General features: G+C 43.0%; 1 protein-coding gene and 1 long non-coding RNA gene across 3 annotated transcripts in view; one reads left to right on the top strand and one right to left on the bottom strand.

The window, feature by feature from the left end:
* The window catches only part of CD2AP (CD2 associated protein), an 82,177-nt gene extending 76,738 nt beyond the window's left edge, over positions 1–5,439 (bottom strand). The window contains exon 1 of one of the 2 annotated variants that reach the window (XM_032683673.1): positions 5,360–5,436. In XM_032683673.1, coding sequence (XP_032539564.1) covers positions 5,360–5,363 — 4 coding nt within the window. In that variant the 5' untranslated portion in view covers positions 5,364–5,436. Of the gene's footprint in view, positions 1–5,359 lie in introns of both variants that reach the window. The other variant, XM_032683674.1, reaches the window with a different exon arrangement.
* A 555-nt stretch (positions 5,440–5,994) lies between these two features.
* On the top strand, positions 5,995–19,437 carry LOC116785195. The gene is made up of 2 exons (XR_004356414.1): positions 5,995–6,052; positions 17,498–19,437. It is a non-coding gene; the product is annotated as an uncharacterized LOC116785195 (long non-coding RNA).
* Positions 19,438–21,592: the final 2,155 nt, after the last annotated feature.

Consider the following 21,592-nt stretch of genomic DNA (forward strand, 5'->3'; position numbering starts at 1 on the left):
TAGAGCAGTAAAACACAATCCCACCCAAAAACATTTGTTGGCATTAGTCAAAGAAAATAAATAGTTGTGCTGTGCCATATTATTCAAATGAACTGAAGTCTCGAGTTTACGCTAAGAAACACAGTAATTCAGGGCAAAAGAAACAGTTATTTAACACAGCAAGGGATCACTCTAGAAAAGAGGTGACTGAAAAGGCAGCTTCAGTGCTTCAGTCCCACTTTTACCAGTGCACCAGCACAGCTACAGGCAGTGCTCACGCAGGGCTGTGCTCACATCAAGACAGGGACAGTGTTGGGGAAAACTGTTTCTCATCACCACATGTCCATGATAAGGGACAGCAAAGGCTCAGGCATTGCCTCCACAGATTGCTGGGAACATTTTAGATAGTTAGCAAATTCACAATTCAGAGAAGAGTTAAAAAGGAACATCATGGAAAGGAAAAGTGTCAGAAAAGAAGTCGAATGTTAATTTAACTGCATTATAAAATATAGGATGCCAGTTTAAAAAAAATAAAAACCCACCCACTCTAAAAGGAACAGAAGAAAAAAAGCTAAACCCCTGGCACGAACCAGACACATTTTAAGTGCCCAGGTGGCCATCACAGGTTGGACCAGCTGCTAGAAATCACTACCCCCGAGACCCACGAGCAAGGAATTTCACCTGATCGACTTACCCACTTCTGTCACAATGACCTTAGTCACTTCAAGCACATACATTGCTGCTCTTTCCTAACAAATCATTTTTATCAAGCCAGGCTGGGGAGCTCCCAGAGCAGCAGTCATATGTGACAGCATCTCCAAGGAAGCAAAGTGGATGGAAGAGCAGAGCTATGACAGGCGGAGTGGGACAGACCGGGTAGCTCAGCCCCAGACAGCACAGGGTGCCTGACCACACATTTCCTGTGTTTATGCAACAAAAACCCACTAAGAGAAAAAAAAAATCAACCCCAGGCACAGGCAGACAACAGAGAGAAAGCCAGTGAAGGTAAAGAGAATTCAAGGTATAGATCCTACCTAGCTGAAACAAAAACTGTAAGGAAAACAGAAGAAACCAAGATAGCAAATATAATTATACCCCTGCATGGAGTTAAGTCTTGAATAACACATACACAGTCCTAACAACTCTCCTCTCAACAAGCTGAAAGTGAAATAAAAATTAAAATAACTGTCCAGTAAAGGTGACCATCACCTGGAATGGCTGACACGGGAGGAGTGTAGATCTAGAGAAACTTCTCAGACTGAAGCCACCAATCATCCACCATTTCTCAAAAATACTGTCAGGCAGAGTAAGCAGCAGTTTTTGAAAAACAAAAACAAAACAAAACAAAAAACCAAAACAAACAAACAAAAAACTGAAACAAAACAAAACAAAAAAAACCCCAACAGACAGAAAAAAAACCACCAAAAACATACCCTCACATTGAAAGGACATATTTCCCCCACACACACCCATTTATGTTAAACAGGGACTTCCACTGTCACAGGCAATTGTGGTTGGCAAAACCACATTCTTCTCTGTGCCCCTTAGTCCAAGTCCCTCATGGTCCAACCCTATCTATAAAAAAGCTCTGACGAAACCACAAACACCTCTGAGAAAGCCTAAAAATTACTGATTGCCAGACCATGGGGTTTTATTTAAAAAAAAAACCAACCAACCAAAAAAAAAAAAAACACAACAACAATCCAAAAAACCAAACAAGAACAACTTTCCATTTCAAACCTGCTTTCCATATCCTTTTCCTCCCTACTAACCCCACAGTCAGGACTCTCAGTGCAGCAGCTCTTCCATTCTTGGAAAAAAAAACCTGAAAAGGCAAGAGTTGAGCTGATAGAATCTCTTGCACCTTTCGATGGGATTTCTCCTCTATCTTGACCCAAGCTCAGTATCCATCAACTCTTCCCAGTTACAGCAATTTGGTTTCCCAGCAGTTTAGGTATCTCTCTTCCAGAGGTCAGCTTCACATCATCCTCCCTTACAGTTCTGTCTAGAATAAAGAAATGAAGTAAGAAAGCACTTTGCTTAACTTGGCCAGTGCAAGTACAGTTGGCCAGCACCAGGCTCATCCAGAACCCGACTACAGAACAGTTTAACAACCTGCACTTTTGATTCTGTCATTGTACTCGTCAATAAAGAGTGATTAAAGTTCAACTGGGCATCCCATCTTACATACTTCTTGGTAAAATATCAGCAGGACTGTTCATCTATACTATCCCATTTGCTTGGGGTTGTATGAAGTATCCCATTTTTTTGGGGGGGGGGGGGGAGATTGCTGGGGTTTTATGGAGTTTTTTTGTTTTGTTTTTAAATCAAACAACAAACCCTGAAGGAATCTTCTAATAGGTTCTTGTAATACTACTAGAGAATACTGAAACAATCTGCCACTGTCTCCACAAGAGTATGTTAAAAGCATTCAGTTCAGTCTGCTTACAAAAACCTTCTAAGATTGTTTTCTGTTGCCAACACAAAGGTGAAGAAAGCAAGAGGCTTCACACAAGTTTAATGTTCAATGAACTTACTCTGTAGATCAAACAGATTTATACTTATTCTGTTGGCAATGAAGAAGTATGTCTGGCTTCCCAAAGTATTCCAAAATTACAAAATTGTCTATAGATCAAATGCAGAAAAATTCAAATGTACTGACTCATGGGAACCAAAAATCAAAGCTTGTACAAATTTTTGGAAATCAAAAAGGAGGGGACATGCATATAGCTAAGAAAATATTGACAAGAATTTCAGTGTTCCACTGTGGCAATTTATCAATTGTTGCTGTAAGATTTCTTTCTTAGTTGTAAAACTATAGAACGATTGGCTGCAAAGGGACTCTAAAATTTAGCTCAACCTTCCTGTTAACATGGAAGTTATATAGTCAAACCATTTCTTAACCAAAATTAGGCCAATTACCAGTTATTGAGCCATGTAAGTAAGCAGAGGTTACAATGCGCCAATACACAGAACTCTACTTCTCTCCAAGTGGATATTAACCCAAGACGGCAAAAGACAATTCAAGCAAATGAAGTCTTTTTCCTCTAGAACATCTGAATATATTCTTTCCCTTTAAATAATCTGCTTCTCTAGCTGTTTGTGGAGTCATATATTGAATCCACACGATTAATCTAGTACAGAAGGCAAAGAATTGTAATGACAGAGCTCAAGTGTGTCAGTGGGCATTACCAGTAACTTCATATGGTCTCGTGTGTGTCACCTCTGACAACATCCTCCTCCCCATCCTTCGGGCGCCTGAGTGACACGTGCTCCTGAAACACTAATTTCCAGCTACTAAAAGAACACAAAAGAACCTGTTCCAAGGCATTCTGTACTTCTGCCCTTCTCCTTTTGGTTCCCCCAGAGTCACACTGCCCTGTTCTTACTTCTCCATAGATCTCAGAAACCCCTGAGTCTGCCAAAGATACTCAACACTCCCCTGTAAGCCACCTCTCACATGTAAAATCTCTTCATCAAACTGACATAAAAGGCAAACAAACAATCTCTTATCAAGAACCAGCTCTGCCATGACGCCAGTAATAAAATAATCAACTAATGACTTCTCAAGGTAAAACGTGAGGCCACCACTGAACACAGTGAGTGCAGGGCAAGCTACAGTTAGTTCTTTTCCGCTCTTATTTTTAGAGATGTACATTCCTCCCTGCTTTTGATCACAAGAAAGCAACATTTGGAAATCTGAATAAAGGACAACACCTTCAGAGAAAATCTGTTTAAAAGGCTCTAGGATTATTCCACAATCCTTTATAGAGGTTTGCCAGCGTTCTGGCAGGAATTGCTCTCTAACTGCACGGACACACAAATTGTTATGGTTAGAATAACCCACGCAATAACAATACTTGACACAGTCTGTGCACCCACTCAATTCAGTCGCCTCTGCAGCAGTAATAACATGCTCATTACTGTCATCAGAAAAGGACTGCCTTAAGAAAAGGAAACTTAAGGAAAAAACTACAATGTATACATTGTAAAAAAATATACATACATTAAAAAACAACGTATACATTGTTTTATACCACACAATAGTCATAAACCAGACTCAGTCCCTTCTGAAGTCTTATACAGTATTTCTAACTATAGTAATAAACTATACTAATGGTTTTAATAACCCAGACACACCATATGTAAATCCTGAGGTATTCACATTTCATCATGGCAGTCTGACTTCAAAATGTTTAATTAGCACACTAAACTTCTATGCTTCAGGAACTACCATCACAAGTCACTGCAATGACCTGGATGGACACTTCTCATTTGCAAATAAGAGAACACAGCCCAAAAAGAAATAAACAGCAAGTCTTACCTATTCTGAACAATCACAAAAAGTGAGTTCTTTAGAGTTCGGTTTGTATCAGAACTTAAAACACGCATTCCACCTTACAGCTTCAGACTTTACTTTCAGTGTGCTTTGGCCACATCAGGCTGCTTTCACCGAGATGAAAACACTGAAAGCCCATCTTCGTAATCAGTAGAAAACAAGACAAGAGGAGCTTTTATCGCTCCAGTAACTGCACGTTTGACCTGCACACCCTCTTCAATTTTATAGGGATAAAGATGGAGATAAAGAAGAGCTATCCAAAACCCAGGTATCCTTGCACCTAAAAAGCTTAAATACCGCTCTAAACCAGCACATTTGCACACAGCAGCATAAGCACACACTGTCACATGTACCCCTCCAGAGCACATGGAGATAATGTTACAGAGGACGGAGAGCAAGGGGTGCGACAGGAGTGGAGATATCAAAGACAAACAAAATGGTCAGTGGACCTTTTTGAACATCAGTGGGGGCACTGCCTCTAAGGAAGGAGAGCTCTGCGGAGCGGTGTTTAAGTCACTCATTCATACCTCCCCACGCCGACGCTCTCCCATTAAAAACCAGACCCAGCACAACCGACTGCTTCCAGCGTAAACCTGAACCTGCACATCACGAGCACAGGAACTCTCCTGGTCGCTGTGCACTTGCCCTCTTTAAGCCAACACCTCGGTGAAGAAACGGGTGAAGGTACAGCTCAAACTGAAGCCGAGTAGGGGAAAAAAAAAAAAAAACGAAAGGAGGGCTGGATGTAACCACAGAAACTTTTATTCTGCAACTAGCACCGGGTCGGTGTTCGCTGTTACTCCTCGCTCTCCCCACCGAAACCCAGGGAACCCGCAGCCCCCCGGGACCTTCCGGACCGGCCTCTGCCCGGAGCGATCGCTCACCGAGCACCTGCGGGCACCTGCCGGGCCCCGCAGCTCCTCCACCGGCCCCGCCCCGGGGCACACCGGGGGCTGCCCCGGGCCCCGCGCCCTCCCCTCACCCCAAGCTCTCCCCCGGGGGGAGCGGGAGGAGGGGTCCGGTCCCGCCGCGCTCACTCACCCATGCTGCGCCCGCCCGCCCGGGCTCGGCGGAGCGGCTCCGCGTCCCTCCGACGCGCTCAAGCCGGGCACGGCGGCTCCATCCGCGGGCGCTCCGGGCGTGGAAGGGGCGGCTCCGAGCCGCGGGCGGCCCGGGGCAGAGGGGCTGCTCGCCCGTCCCGTCGCTCCCACCGCCGCCTCAGCCGCGCTCAGGCAGCGCCGGCCCCGGCCCCGCCCCGCCCGCGGCGGGGGGCGCCAAGTCCCGCGAGAGCCGCGCGCCGCCCCCGCCCCCACGCCGTTGCCAGGCGGGGGTGACGTCACCGTCGCGGCACCGCCCCCGCGCGGGGAGGTGGCACCGCCCTCGTCATCGGCCCCCCAGCGCTGTCGGCGGGGCACTGTTCTCAGCCCTCACATCCCCGTCATCACTCTCCTCACAGCCCCTCCTCAGTCCTCACAGCCCCCTCACAGCCCATCACATGCCACTCACATCCCCCTCATAATCCCCTCACAGCCCTTTATCACACCCGTCACATCCCCCTCATAACCCCCTCACAGCCCCTCATCACACCCCTCACATCCCCCTCATAACCCCCTCACAGCCCGTCATCACACCCCTCACATCCCCCTCACAGCCCCCTCATCACTCTCTTCACAGGCCCCCCTCACACCTCCCAGAGCCCCTCTCATCCCCTCACAGAATCACAGAATGGTTCAGGTCGGAAGAGACCACAGTGAGTCATCCGGTGCAACCTCCCTTCTCAAGCAGGGTCATCCGAGAGCACTTGGCACAGGATTGCATCCAGGTGTTTCTGGAGTATCTCCAGTGAGGGAGACTCCACACCCTCTCTGGGCAACCTGCTTCACTGCTCAGTCACTGCACAGGAAAGAAGTTCTTCTTCATGTTCAGATGGAACTTCTGGGCCTCAGTTTGTGCCCGTGGCCTCTTGTCCCGTTGCTGGACACCCCCGAGCAGAGCCTGGTCCATCCTCTGCTCCCTCCCTGCAGACCCTGACAGACATGGATGAGTCCCCTTTCAGTGTCTCTTCTGGAAGCTGAGCAAGCCAGCTCCCTCAGCCTTTCCTCCTAAGAGAGATGCTTCATTCCCTTCATCATCTTTGTCACCCAGCCCAGAGCTGGACACAGCGCTCCAGATGTGCCTCAGTGGGGCTGATTAGAGGGGCAGGATCCCATCCCTTGACCTGCTGGCAATGCTGTTCCTAATGCACACCTGGATTCCATTGGCCTTTTGGCTCATGGACAGCACCAACCCCCTCACTGCTGAGGCCACCCCCCATCCCCACCCACTCACTGTAAGAGCCCCCCTTTTCCTCAGGGTCTGGAGCACAAGTCCAACAAGGAACGGCTGAGAGAGCTGGGAGGATTCAGCCTGGAGAAAAGGAGACTTGGGGGTGACCTTATCATTCTCTACAATTACCTGGAAGGAGGTTGTAGCCAGGTGGGAGCCAGTCTCTTCTCGCAGGCAACCAGCAATAGGATAAGAGGGCATATTCCTGAACTGTGCCAGGGGAGATTTAGGTTGGATATTAGGAGAAATTTCTTCACAGAAAGGGTGATTAGACATTGGATTGGGCTCCCCAGAGATGGTGGAGTCACCATCCCTGGAGGGATGTCCAGCAAAGACTGGACATGGCACTCAGTGCCATGGTCTAGCTGGTGGTGTTTGGTCATGGGTTGAACTTGATGATCTCAGAGTCTTTTCCAACATAATTGATTCTGTGATTCTATGATTCTTCCTTGGCTGGCTCAGAGTGAGATGCCCCACTGCTGCCCCATTTCTCAGTCCCTCTTGTGGAGCCACCCTTACCTGAGGGGTAATGCCCCCCTGCCCACCTGAGGTGGGATCTCTGTCCACAGCTCCCCACAACCAGAACTGCCTCAAAGCCCCTCAGCAAACCCCACCCTGACGAGGCCCTTGGGTTGCCCCTTGCACCCGGGGGCTTCTCCACCTTCTCCCACAGCAGCCTCTGGCCTTACCCAAAACCACCACCCTGGGAAGCCCCTTTTAGTCAGAGAAGTGAAGATTTGGGGGCTGTTGTGGCTGCAGGGGCAGCAGGGGCACCTTCCACTGGCCCATGGAAGGTGACGTGCAGGGAGACCTGGGGAGGAGAACGGCCACGTCCCCTTAGCTAACCTCAGGAACCTCATGCACACGTTTGTGGGCTCATGCATTGCTTCTGAAGACTTTTTAGGGTAAGGGTATTTTTTTTTTTGTTGGAATTTTTTATCACTTCAGAGATGTACTTAGGAAAGTGCCCCAAGCTATATCAGGCTTTCACTGCTTAGGTTTTTGTGGGAAACTCAGGAATGAGTGAAATGACTACTTAGAATTGAAGTGATTTAAAGAAAAAACCCTGACCCTGAGGCCAAAGGGACAAGTAAACATGGTCTGGTTTTGATGAAAATCAGGGAATATAACACAGCAGGGCTCTCAGAAATGAAAATATTCTGTCTTCCCTGCTGCAGACATCCTTTTATGAGTGGTTCAAAATGAGCCGTTTCAGCCAAACTCAGGACAAAATTAGCCTGAAAAGAATGTCAAGTATTTCCAGGAGTCAGCTTTTGCTTAGCATCTTTCTCATGGCACATAAACAGAAACTGAGTCAGATAATGAGCAATAAAGACAAAATGTGAAGCCCAAGTGTATAAACAAGCATACACCACAGTGTATTATGATATTTTATCTGTTTCACCATACTTTGAGGCAGGCTGATTCCATTTTTTCTGACAGCAGAACTGGTAATGTACAAGTCAGTCAGAATTTCCTTGAAGCAGGTGCAGTGTTTAATGCTGGTCAATGGCTACATGATTCTCCCCTTAAAAGGAAAATCTATTTTTTATAAAAATACAACCTTCCTGCACCCCCAGGCTTACAGTACTGAATTAATTTACAAAATTCAGAAAATAGGTTCCATGAAGATGAATTATACTCATCTGTCTGCTGTATATTTTTTTTTCCACTTCCTTTGTAGAGCTACTTCAAAAAAAAAAAAGGATAAAGGATGAGAGGAACTATAAATTTCATCTGATTTTTAACTTCTTTAACCCTGCCACAAAGCTAAGTGTGCAGGAATGAGAGGTGAAACAAAAAATGTACACAGTGTACATGTTTACAGAGTGTTGAAGGAGCTCCCTGTAGCCTCCTTTCTGGAAGCTGGTCTGAACTGGGGCAAAGTCTCATTCCAGTTCACATTCACTCACGCTGACATAAAGCTACCTGTGGCCCTCCCCTCAGCCTAGAACATTCTGGAGAGCAAAGCCCTGGTTCTTGGTTCTTATGCTGTGGACTAGCAAGACATTGTTTTGTAATTCTGTTTTATTTCCACATACCTTGATAACTGTGGCCAGGGCTGGCTCAAAGCTGCTTAGCAGTCTGAGTACAAAACCTGAATTTTATTCCAAGTCCATCATGCACCAGCATCCCACTGGTCCTGTGCATCCCCTTCCAGTACCAGCAAGGCAGAAATGGGGCATCTCCTGAGGGAGCCCCTGTGGCTGCTGAGTCCAAGAGTCTCTTCCTCTGTGGATGACTGGCTGATGCTGCTGAATCCATCGCCTACAGCCCTGCACAGTTTTCTGTCTGACGCTGGGGCTGTGGTCCATGAGGTGTGTGGCACTGACAGTTGTGTCTGCCTCGTGCTTCATTGAGTCTGACACGGCTCCACTGCACTGAGAAGCTGCTCATGTGTGACTCAGAGCAGCACGGGGACCCATATTTAGCACCCTCGTATGAGTTGACAGTTATAATACATGTAAGGAAAATACATCTGTGCCAGGCTATTAACTCTTTTGGCTCAGCTGTTAAACCACGTGACTACTTCATTTCTTTTCTATAGCTCTATGTCTGGTGTCATGTGCTAAATGCTTATTTACCAATAGCTGCCTTCTGAATTACCTACAGTGAGTTCCTTCCTCACTTTCAACGTCAGTGAAAGATGAAAACATTTAACGAGCCATTTTCCCTTAGGTATTAGGCCATGATTGGCATTTATGCAGTCCTTTGAAATTATAGTTTTGCTCTTATACTGGTAGATACACAGGAAACACTGGATCTTGCTCTTTATTTAATCTCTTCTTTCAGTTCAAGCAGAATGTAGACCATTGATATTCTGACGCTACAGAACCATAAAAGTGTGTATTTGTCTCAGAGTGTTTTCAAATCCAATTAGATTCCGCAAAATAACATTATTTTCTCACTAATTTGTTCAACTGACCTTTTAAAAATGAAAGCTTAGCTATTTAAATGCTTTATGACTGAGCTAAATAGAATATCTGAATTTCTTGCTCGCTTTTGGGAGAGGAAGAGTTCTGACATGTTTGCAGATCAAGATAGTATTCACTCTTGATGTCAGTAACTGCTATCATTTTGTTTTACAAGAGAGATTGGTGTATATAGCCTGGTATGTAGGTTTATAACACAAAATAAGAATGATACAGTTTGTCACCACCGGAGCTGATTTTTTTTTCCCTCACAAAAAACCTAGGAATAATAAGAGACTCTTTCCCTAGTACTGCTACAGTGAACATTTCACTTGAACTTTTTTTGCCACTCTGGTTATCTTAAAAGTACTCCACTATTTCCAAATAAAGAAACCTAAACCCAGAACTTTCAAAACTTCTCTCTCGAGCACAAAAAAATAAAGGAACTGACTTTTTTTTTTTTTCCCAAAAAATCATGTGTCAGCTGTTAACGTGTTGCGGTTTCACACACATTTGAGTGGCACATGCACTGCAATAATTGCACATTCCCCTTTAACCAAATAGTTTGCTCCCAAACATTCCAACTGAGTAGATTTTCCATGCTTTTAATTCTCCATTGCATTTTTCGTTGCAGCATCTTCTTGCACAGTAATACCTCTAAAAATTGGTTGGAAGCAAACAGCCTCGAGCACTAAGGAGTTAAACAATCTAGATTGTAAAATTTCGCCTTTTTGTTTTCAGCAGCAGTTCTCATCAGGTAACATAACATCACTGAAAAAATAGACAGGTTTGTGTTTCAGAAGTGTAACAATTATTTGGATGAGAAAACTCCCTCTGCTGGTTTGAAGAAGCAGTAGATAGATTTCATTTATAAACAAACAAACTGTGGGAAAGTATTCATTCAGCACACACAGTATTTTTCCCTTCACTGCATACACAGTGGAGAGTGAATCTGTTTATTCCACAGAATGAGGCACAACTCTTTAAAAATGAAATTTAAAAAAAAACAAATGAGAGAAAATATAAAAGCACAGAGCAGTTGTTTGGCTGTTTTGGACATAAAAGCTATATCAACATGTAGATTTTCAAGGAGGAGGCAAATTAAGCTTGAGGAAAATTAAGCTTGCCCACTAACATTTAACCTATTATTTTAACTATTGGGGGTTTGCATTATGTTAAGAAGCAAAAGGAACTTCATCTTTCTTTTCTTCCTACCTCCTTCAGACAGTTCATTATTAGGACCTATACAGGGCTCACAAGCTGGACCTTTTGCAACTACAGCACAGCTCCCCCCATTCAGGTAAAGAGTTCCTTGTCATCTCTCATGAAATACTGTGTTCCTACACACAGCTGGTGATACTAAGGAATTTGGAGTGCCAGTTTTCAGGCTATCAAAGCAGTCATGCTCTAGTGCTGTATTTTTCAAACCATGGAGTGTGGATCAATACTGATCTATAAGAGGAGTCAGGAGCTGGTCAGCAAAATAACTGGAAATGGCTTTGTAAACCAACTTTGTAAACACTTTGCATTGTCCCACATTGAACGAGCAAACAACCAAAATGAGGAAAGTCATGTGGACACTGGAAGCTTTTCCTAATTTGATTTTCTATAACTGGAAACTGTTGTGGCAACACCACAAACTTGGTTTGTTGTTTATTGGTAAACTCTTGATTGAAAAGGTTGAGGAACATCAGCCAGCAGAAACAAATTCCTCCGTGCTTTGTTTCAAGTTTAACCACTCTTGTTCTCTTTCCTCCATTGTCATCAACCACTTCAGTCGATCCCTTTCTCTTCTCCATAGTCAGTTCTAGCCTTGAGGAGCAAGTGCTGTTCCTTTTCCATGTGTTATTTTTTCCACATGCCAAAAACTCCTTTACCTTACTATATTTGCAGGGAGCCAGGACAAGTTTCCGTTCTGTGGCCTCATTGTGTCGTATAAAAATGCGTCCTTCAAACAGGACCCAATGTTGATTAAAACATTATTATAGATGACAGCTTGTCCAGTATCCAGTACTAAATACTTTTGAAGTCCTGAATGAAGTTTAGAAATGTCACTTCACTTGTACACGTATGAAATAAAGTGCTTCTAACTGTTGAATCTTAAAAGAAAAGAATTGGGGGGGGGAGAGGGAGACGGAGGCATATCTGAAATTCAGGCTAAGTACTGGCAATGATCATGTTTCTGCCACGAGGACACTAAAGCAGTAATCTGAAAGAGGAGTTACCTACCCCGATGGCTATTACGTTTTTAATTTGACATCTCTTCTGAGAAGGCAGCTCATTTAACACTAGCAACTAATTAAAACAAAGCTGCAAACAGCAGGGAGTTTGTGGAGTAGCTCCATCTACATTATGCTGATAAAAACCAATCCACGTGGACGCGTAGCCGTTAACGGTACAGCCATATGTGTAGCCGTATGTTTCAAAGATATTCTGTTTGATTTAAATGCAGGAGAGTTTTCCTCTCACAGTTTGGTTGTACATCACATTGTACTTAAGAAGAAGTAGAAAAAAAAAATCTAGCTGTGCTTTTCACTGTTTTTGTTGGGCTTTTTTCTATTTCTCTAATAAGCAACCATCTTCCTCCTTCCTTTTTAGGTACATTTGGCATTTTGCATTTGTATTAAGTCCCCTCTGGCAGCCGCTGTTTAGGATTTCCTTTTATTAACATCTAGCACAAAGAAATCTCATCTTCAGGGTCCAATGGGCTAATGGTTTCCTTCGGCATCTGAATAAATCAACAGCTGTGGCCTTCAGCCATTTTGTCTTTCCAAAATAAAAGTAACGGAAAGCTGCTTGTTGTTGTAACAGTTCTGACACATGCTCTGAGAGCAGGATACAAAGCCTTTTCTCTGCGCAGAGATGACTTCATACAAAACATGCAGTATTAGTAATGTAGTTTTCCCCTCAGTCCTTTAGTAACAGCAGTGTAGCCCTAATTGCAATGATCGAAGTCTGCCCAAAAGGTAGTGAGTTTTACAAAAGCATTTGACACATCATCATAAATAGCTGTATCATGGTAAAGGCACACAAGTTATATATTAGGGTGCTTTTCTGTGCCACAGGTAAGAGGATGGCAATCAACTGGAAGTGTTTTTCTGTTCAAAGGAGCGTTTCTGATACCCCTACAGGCCCTCTGTGCTGTAAGTGTGGTGCCAACAGCAGCTGAGCCACCGACACACTAATTGGAACATGTCACTCTTTGACACTGAACATCTCTCTCTGGCTCTCTCACTCCTGTGCTAGTTCTAGTGCTCATCTGATGGTTTTCCTCAGTAAGTTCAGCTTCTAAATCCATCAGGAAACTTTTAAAACAGGGAATTGGTAGTCTTTAGAGCAATGTGGACCTGCAATTAAACTGTGTTCAACTGGAATGTTTAAAATCACAAATAAAATTAGTCTATTACCAAAAAGATGGATTAGGTGCAGAAAGTCTGTACATACTTCTTGCACTCAGGGAGCTGTTTTGAGTGTGATTGTCTGGGGTGTTTTTTTGTGGGTTTGTTGTGGGTTGTTTTTTTTTTTATGGAAGTACAGCAAAGCCACGCCTTGAAGGCTCCAAGACCTGAAGGCACAATATTCTCTCTAGTAAGGCTCTTGGGAACCTTTTAGGAAAAGGGATGTGAAGTTACCTGTATGTTTACATTTTCCTGTATTGATTTGTCTGAGCTGACACTGCCATGAGCAGTGTGTTCTCATCAATACCCCAGGCTTCGACAGAGAGGCCAAGACAAAGGAGTGCAAACACACTTCATGCCTTAAGCTCAGCACAAAGCCTCTTCTCTCTTCATTTTCTGACAATGTAAGATTGTCATTAATTTTCTTGAAACTGGCAGCCTTTTTGAGAGTGCTGTTCAGCCGCTTTTGAGCTCATAAATAGCATTCCCAAGGGGCAGTCTGTATGTCTGTGGAATTGCCAGAGTTGACCAATTGTTTAGAAAATTCTATAATAAATAGTATTTCCCTTGACAATCACACCCCCTCACTTTCAATTATATTGACTGAACTCTACGTATTGCTAGAGTCAGTAGATGCTTCTCTGAGGTGTATAAGATTTCCAGCAAGCTGCTAAATTTTACAAAGTAATGGTTTCCTGCATTTTTGGTTCTGAAAGCTATCATGTTAATAATGACTGACAAAACAATTAGTGCTAGAAAAGACACACATTTCTCCCTCCCTGTCCCCAGAAAAACGAAACCCCAGAAAAACTAAACCCCATTGAGTATTTTTTTTGCTGTTGAAAAAGTCAGAATTGTCATGGGATCTAATAATTATGAAGTATTTTCAATTTGCTTTCCTTTTAGTAAGGTACTCGACTGTGAAGAAGGGCCCCTTAGCAGCTCTTTGGAGACTTTCACTGATTATTTTGTTGTTGTTCTTATGCAGAGTAGAATCTTAGATGTTTATCTACATTCCTGCAGGCTTGTATATCCTCTCCCTCGGGGAACTGATGCCTTCTGCCAAGAATACACACCAGGTTTTCTAGAGAGACACCAAGGTCAGCCTAACACAGACTGAGCACTTCAGAAGTACCTGATGACTTTATATTTTCCCTCCTAAGAAGTTAAATAATTGATGATTATTCATTTTACCACAGCATATTCCCACAAAACTAGCAGAATATGAGTTTTCTGTTTCACTCACTGGCTACAAGTGGAAATTTTGACTGTGTATTTCCACTTTAACAGGTACCAATGTCTCAACGTGAAGGAGGAAAAGCAGCTCTTGTTCTGCTTTCAGAGACAATAAAGTTAGAGAGGCAAACAGAAGGTTAGATTTGTGTCCTGATAAGTAAATTGTTTTTCAGTTCCCATTTTAAACGCGACAGTGAACTGAGATTATTGCTACTTTCCCCGATAAAGGTGCAAAGAAGTGTAAGCTTTTTGTGTGCAGAGGAAAACACTACAACGAAATTAAATATGGAATATTTTGTTGTGTTGTTTGGGCTTCCATTCGCCCATGAGGAAGTGCAGAGGGGACTGTGTGACAGAGAAGGAGAATGTGCTCCAGCAACATCCTGAGTTGCCAAAAGTGTATTATCAAAGATACTGGATGTTACTCTAAGGAAACAACATTTAACTAACTCATCAGTTGATCTGTGGATTGATTACTCACAAGTTTGAGCATGGATAATGCATACTCTTCCTAGCAAAAGTTGAATCCTTTAGGTGGCCCTCTCCCAAAAACACCCACTCAGAGAACATTTTGCAGACATGATGTTTTCTATTCTTTTTCACTTCTCCATCTGTGTTATTTCCAGGCCAGACTACTTGAAAGTCAGCATCCCTTCTTCTATTTAATTAATCCTTATGACTTGGCCCTTCTCATCACAATTCTTTCCTTTTTAGAAATTCCTGTTAATAATTATTCCAGAGCTCCTGCTGCACTCGTGAACTCCTAATCTCTCTTCATTACCTTCTGTCACAAACAAGAGGGAGAACAATAGTTTTGTTTAAAATCTCCGGTCTGCGAAAAGACCGTATTTTTTTCAGAGTGAGCTCCTAGAAGACAGAATCAGTCTGATATATGAGCAGATGGAAACATAGAGGAAATTTCCTGTCTCACCATTTTACCCACCATAGAATCAGAGCTCTGTGGTGGGAAATCAGAATTCAGAAACTTATTCTTGTTTTAATTTGTAATTATGGCAATTCATGCAAAGAACATTCTAAAAAAACACTTGTTTATGTAAAATAAAAATGTGTTAAACATCCCATGTTTTTCTTTCAGTATATTTGCCTCATGACATGGCGATAAAGACCAGACTTAGGGAGCTTAGTTCTTTTAAAACAGTTCCCTGACATCCTAGGTGGCTGCTCTGTGATCCGTTTTCTTCTCAATGCATGAAAAATCCAAGTGTCGTTGTCTGGAGTATTCTTTTGAATTTTAAGATAAACAGTGAAGAGAGGTTCATTTCACCTGATTTTACCTGCATGCTTCAGCTGCTCTGCTGATGCAGATTCACTTGACAACCTGTGGAAAGGAAGAAGTAGGCACTGATGGGAAACAGATCCTAAAATACATGCCTGAGTGATAAAAACCCTGGGGAGCTGCCAGCATCCTTCTGGTGGTTGTAGAGGAAAACCACACAACTAGCTTAGATTTTGATGATTAAAGTTTGACAAAGCAAATGTCATCATACAAATTCCTCTTGCAGCATCTATGTGTTATTTTTGCCTTTACATTCTGCTGTTGAAATGCTTTCCATGCTAATAAAATCAACACTGCAGTTTGGACAATCCAGAGTTAGATTTAGTTCATGTTTCTGGAGATTGCTTCATATACCCGAAAGTGAGATAAGCCCTAGACATGGCTGCTTAAAGAGGAAGTCTTGAAGTGGGAAAAAACTAATAAAATACTGGCCTAATCCAACTATACTCTTACTATTTTTAAGCGTTTTTGTGCGAAAGATGACAGTTCAAAGGGCAAGCTCCTGCACTGGTCCTGGATTTAAGCCAGTGGTGAGAAGTTACTTGTTTGAAACTATTGATATGTCCTGAGGAGAGAAATCAGAGTAGTAATTGGCTGTATTCATTAACAAGATGCAGCCACAAAAATTACAAATATGATTATTCAGCTTATCAGGAGAGGTGTTTCCATTATATAAGGAAATGCTGATGTCATCATTCAACTAGTAAGACCTACGCTTGAAAAATGAACCCAAAGCCGCTCAAGAAAAGTAAACTCAGCTTGGAATAGACTCACAAAATCAATTAGGTTGGAAAAGACCTCTGATATCATTGAGTTCAACCTAGGTTGGACAAGGTACAGGTAAGTCTCTTGGAACCATACTGGGGTGTGAGCAATCTAAAAGACATTTAGTCTCACAAAACAAATTCTGAGAAGGGAGGGATTCTGTCTCTGTAGATACATCCATGGGCAGATCTGAGGGAAAGCAAATGACTGAAGCTTACAAACAGCACTGCTCAGAATCAAGGGACACAATACGGTGGTGGATGTGCTTAGACTGGAAATTAGAAAGGAGATATTACTGCAGAGCACTGCCATGATATTCTGGAACAACGTTCACACAGGAGTTTGGAGAGAAACAACACTAACAGTTCTCAGGATGAAGCTTGATCCGTTTATGTAATGGATTATTATTATTATGTGATTTTACTAGCAGGAAAAAGGACTTGATTACATTATTTCCTAAGTTCAAGTATACACACACACACATATATAATGCGTGTGCCCTATGTACATACCTATGTGTTTATATTTCAGAAGTCCTGTGCACAGAATCAAGATCCTGTGCACAAGTCCACAGGACTCAGAGGATACAGGCACCTGTGTACATTTATAGGCTGATACGATGGTACAGCATGGACTTCACTATTACCCTTCTACCTTTGACACCCAAACACTCAGGAGTGACAGCATTACATCACACAGGTGCCAGAGCAGGCTTAGCAATGCCAAATGTGAGTCCTGGTGACAGTAGTCACTGTAAAGATCACAATGACATGAGCAGCTCTGCTGTCTGCAATCATAAAAGAAAGTAATGGAATTGTTTAGGTTGGAAAAGACCTCTGAGGTCATCGAGTCCAACCGTTAACCCAGCACTGCCAAGTCCACCACTAAACCATGTTCCTCGGATACTTTTAAGTATCCCCAGGGACAGTGACACAACCACTTCCTGGGCAGCCTGCTCTAATGCTTGGCAACTTTTTCTGTGAAGAAATTGTTCCTAATATCCAGTCCAAACTTCCCCTGTGCAACTTGAGGCCATTTCTTCTTGTCCTGTCCCTGATTATTTGGGAGAAGACACTGACCCCCACCTGGCTACAACCTCCTTTCAGGTTATAGAGAGCAAGAAGGTTCTCCCTGAGCCTCCTTCTCTCCAGGCTAAGCCCTCCCAGCTCCCTATGCTGCTCCTCATCAGACTGGGGTTATCAATGGGTTATCACAGTCCCTCTCTCATCCTGTTTCTCTTTTTCAGGAAGGACAATTTCAGACTGTCAGAAGGGCATCCCTAAAGGGGCAGCCAGAGGGCACAGACCTGCAATAATGAGTGCAACTGCCTCTCCTTCCCTAAAAGGGAAAAAAAAAAAAAGACTGAAATAAAGAACTGAAATCTTCTCTCAGCTTTGGCTGTGCTCCCACAGCATGGACAAGGTGAGTTACCACCCCAGCCCAGGAGTGCTTGAACAGTGCCATTTGACAGCTGCTGATTAACCTGTGTGGTCGGTCGAGCAGCAAAGTGACAGGTGCCATACAGAAGCCAGACACTTGAACTGTCTCCACTTGTGCAAGCTGGTGGCCTGGAGTATCTGTTTCTGTGAGGCTGCCAATCCAGCATCTGCCACAAGTGTCTAGTTCAGAGTGAGAAAACAAAGGGAAGTCCCAATGACACATCTTCCAGCTGCAATCCCAAAGTGTCATAGGAGGACAATAGAATGCCTCTTCTGCAATGAATGAGTGGGTGTTATTACAAAATCACATAAAATATGAACAGGGTTGAATTTTAAGTCTACCAAAGACAGCAAACAGACACGAAATGTGTCTAATTTTAGGAAACTTGGGAGTTTTGCTCTACAATATCCTTGAAGAAAGTTGTAGTAAGATAAATGTCACGACTGTATGTGGTAACAGTATTGTAACTTCTGTTAGAAATTGTGATGTATGAGATGTGGTAATCTCATTCTTCTGTGCTTCCAGGCTGTATTTACAGGGAGGGAGACAGAAAGAAAAAAAAAAGAGCCATTATGCCATTTTACATGGTGACTTATTGTCTCAGAAAATGAGAAGATCCTTATTCTTTCTACTTATTTTTGTCAGTACAACAGCACTGCCCTATGCAGTCTGCAGTCTCCTATTCTTCTGCTGTGTCTTCTCTCATGTGTATTTGAGGGTTTTTAAAATAACTTACTCTCCCTTGGCCCATACTTTTTTTCTCCTCCTCCTCCTCACCTCCACATACACATACAAATTTTTGTTTAAATTTAAATGTAACAATTTCCAAAAAAGATGGTATCTAATCCACAGGTCTGATCTGTGTATCTTACCATTTGTAGGGAATGCTGATAATCTTTGTAATAGGCTTAAATATGGTATTTGACTTTGAAGCACCAGCTATACACATCCTGCCTTAAAACCCCACTCAAGTCATTTCCCCAAAGAACATATACGTTACAATTGCCTGCATTTTTGACTGTCTAACTTTATAAGTCACCTGGTGTTCATACAGCAACTTCCATCACCAATTTCAGACAGTCTGGACTTGGGAGCCCAGTCTGATCCAAGCAGCAGTGGGGCAATACTGGAGCAGGAGAATAGAAAGTCCATGGTCTGGGAAGGCACAGAGGTAAACCAGAGAAGAGGAAAAGACAGGAGCCTGAGGCCAGAGAGAAGAGAAGGCTGATAAGGAGTTGCAGCCAATACAGCAGACATAGGCCAGGCAAACAAATGTCTTTTCCAGGAAATGATCACAAAGTGTCCAAGAGGGAACTTACCTCATCCAAAGGCTTTGTATCAGACAGTCCTGACCTGAGCCTTTGAGACATGAGCCTGATGGCTGAGGTCTAAAGGAGAAAGCAAACCTCATGCAGAAAGCTCTAAAAGGATGGCAGCCTGCAAGGAGTAAGCAAACAGCTGAAGTCTGGATGTAGGGAAAAGATGTAACAGTTATGTGCAAGGCAGACATCTGAAAGACACTGGATTTACATTTAAGCTTTTCATATTTTGAGAATTTCTGTTTAGAAAAAAAAGCCAGACGTGAAAAGGGAGGAAATACACAGTTACTATAACACAAAAAAAACCTGAGCCAATTCACCAAGCCAAAACAGCCCTGGAGGGACTGGTCTGTCTGATCTTTCACAGATTGTAGCTTTAGAGCATGAAATACACACACAAAAAAATAAAAAAAAAAAAAGAAAGAAGGATCCATAGTTAAGAGGATCCTTTGGGAAAATTTTGTCTTGGGGTAGAAATCACTGAAGTAGAGGAATAATGGTCAAACAGGGACAGCTTGGTAGAGGAGACAGAAGAAAGAAGGACCTCGGGTTGGCTGAAGCATTGTTTAGACTTGAGGCATTGGCATTTTTATCCTGGGAGGAGACAAAGGGCTCAGAGTCTGCCCCCGAGGCATTAGTGCTGGAAACAAACCAACCTGCAGTTTGCTTATCCTGAAATAACAAGAGGAAGGGTTCAAATCAGTTTATTTTGTTTATTGCTTGACTTCGGGAAAACTGTACCTTGCCATTATGTGCTATTCTGTTTATCTTCTCCAGCTTTAACAAGCTGCTATCATTTTAAACACTGTGATTAGGAATCACAGTGTGATGGGAAAGGAAATTTCCCCAGGTGTCTGAGCTGGGGCTCAAACCAATCTTCACAACAGACCTTCACAGATAATCAAAACCAGCCCTTATGGCTGCCAATCAGGGCCTTCCAGAAGAAAAGGCTACAGCTGTGTCAAGAGCTGTGAAAGCAATACCTGTCCCCTAAAAAACTGCCCCCAAAAGTCCAAAGTGTGGGAAATGACACAGGGCCACGATTCTGCCCAGGATTAAACTTTATTCCAAGAAGTACAAGAAAACAGTGCTAGTTCAGCCCATGTAGACAACCAGAAGATCTTAATGGAACAAGAGGGATCCAGCCACAGGCAAATTTTAGAAAAAAAGAGTTTAGCCCAGTAGGATCTGGAAGCTGTAGGTTTCTCCTTAAAAATATAAACCAACAGCCTCAGAGTATAGCTTCTGCAAAGCGCAATAGTGTAATTGCCCTGTGACAATATATTGTTTTTTTCTGACAAAGCTTCTTTTGTGTCCTTGTGTTTTTTCTACAGCAGATATTTATAAGCGTTGTAATCACAAAGCTCCTAAAAGCACTTCCTGTACATTACATAAAGGCCTGTCTCCCTTCCAAAATCACAAGGACCTGTTCACAAGCTTCCCATTACTTTTGAGACCTTTATTTTACAGGGTAGATAGATATGTTACCATACGCTATCCACGTGCTCAAGGAAAACACTTGCCCATAGGAGGGGGCTGGGGGGGACAGTCACAGGCAGATAGCAAATGGGATAGTGACTGCAAGTGGTTTGTGTTGTCAGTGGTGGTTTTGTTGTTGGGATTTTCAGATCTTCAAAATGATTTCTTGAGCAGACTTTTCTTCTGAAGTTGCTTAACCAGATTTACCAGCATGACCTGTGTTATGCTATTGATGTCTTCCTGGACAGAAGTGCCTGTGACTGTGGCCTTTCTTTAGTATCTATCAGAATGTTATGTGCTCCCACCTCACTCAATATTTTCACAGTAAAGTAGCTGTGCAGCTTTCTGTTTAGATCTGGACTATGTTCACCTTTATTGATGAGACCCTGGCACATTCCCAGCAAAATTAGATCGTTTAGAAAACAGAACATTCTGGAATAGATCTAATGTGCCTGGGTTAATTTTATATCCAACTGAGCATAAAATGGCTGATTCTAGTGTTCAAGAGGAAAACATGAGATTAAAGAATTGATCTAATCTGCATTGTAGTTTGTTAAAAAACATCACTTATTTTAATGGGCCTAAACATGCACGTTGCCTGGAGTTCAAAGAAAAATGAGATCCAAGCAAAAGGTATAAAAAATGTGGAGAACACATTGCATAGTAAACAATCCCATGAGCTCATGCTGTGCCCTTTCTTTGCCTGTCTTTGATGTTGGAGCTCCCATTTTATTCTTGCAGACTTGATCCTGCTGCCTTTGAATTTAGTGGGAAGACTGCTCATTGACTTTGGTTGTGCAAAAAACCTGACTTTAGATTCTTACATGACTTTTTGGAACAATAAAGGAGTTTTATGTTTTTTATTGTGTGATGGGATCCTAAGCTCTCACAGTGGAGGAAGAAAACAGAACGAGGGCTGTGTTGCACTGGCTTTCTGCTCCCAGGGGCAGGACAGGAGCTGCACCCCCATTTTCCATCTGCTGTCCTTTTTCCTCTCTTCACCAAAATGCCAAAGTAGACAAGAGCAATGGAGCAAAAAAGGATCAGTGGGGGTACAATAGAAAGGAGCAAATGAAGGGTAGAGGGAGAGGGCTGTAGTTGGT

The sequence above is a fragment of the Chiroxiphia lanceolata genome, chromosome 3 (assembly GCF_009829145.1).
Source record: "Chiroxiphia lanceolata isolate bChiLan1 chromosome 3, bChiLan1.pri, whole genome shotgun sequence".
NCBI classification, from domain to species: Eukaryota; Metazoa; Chordata; class Aves; order Passeriformes; family Pipridae; genus Chiroxiphia; species Chiroxiphia lanceolata.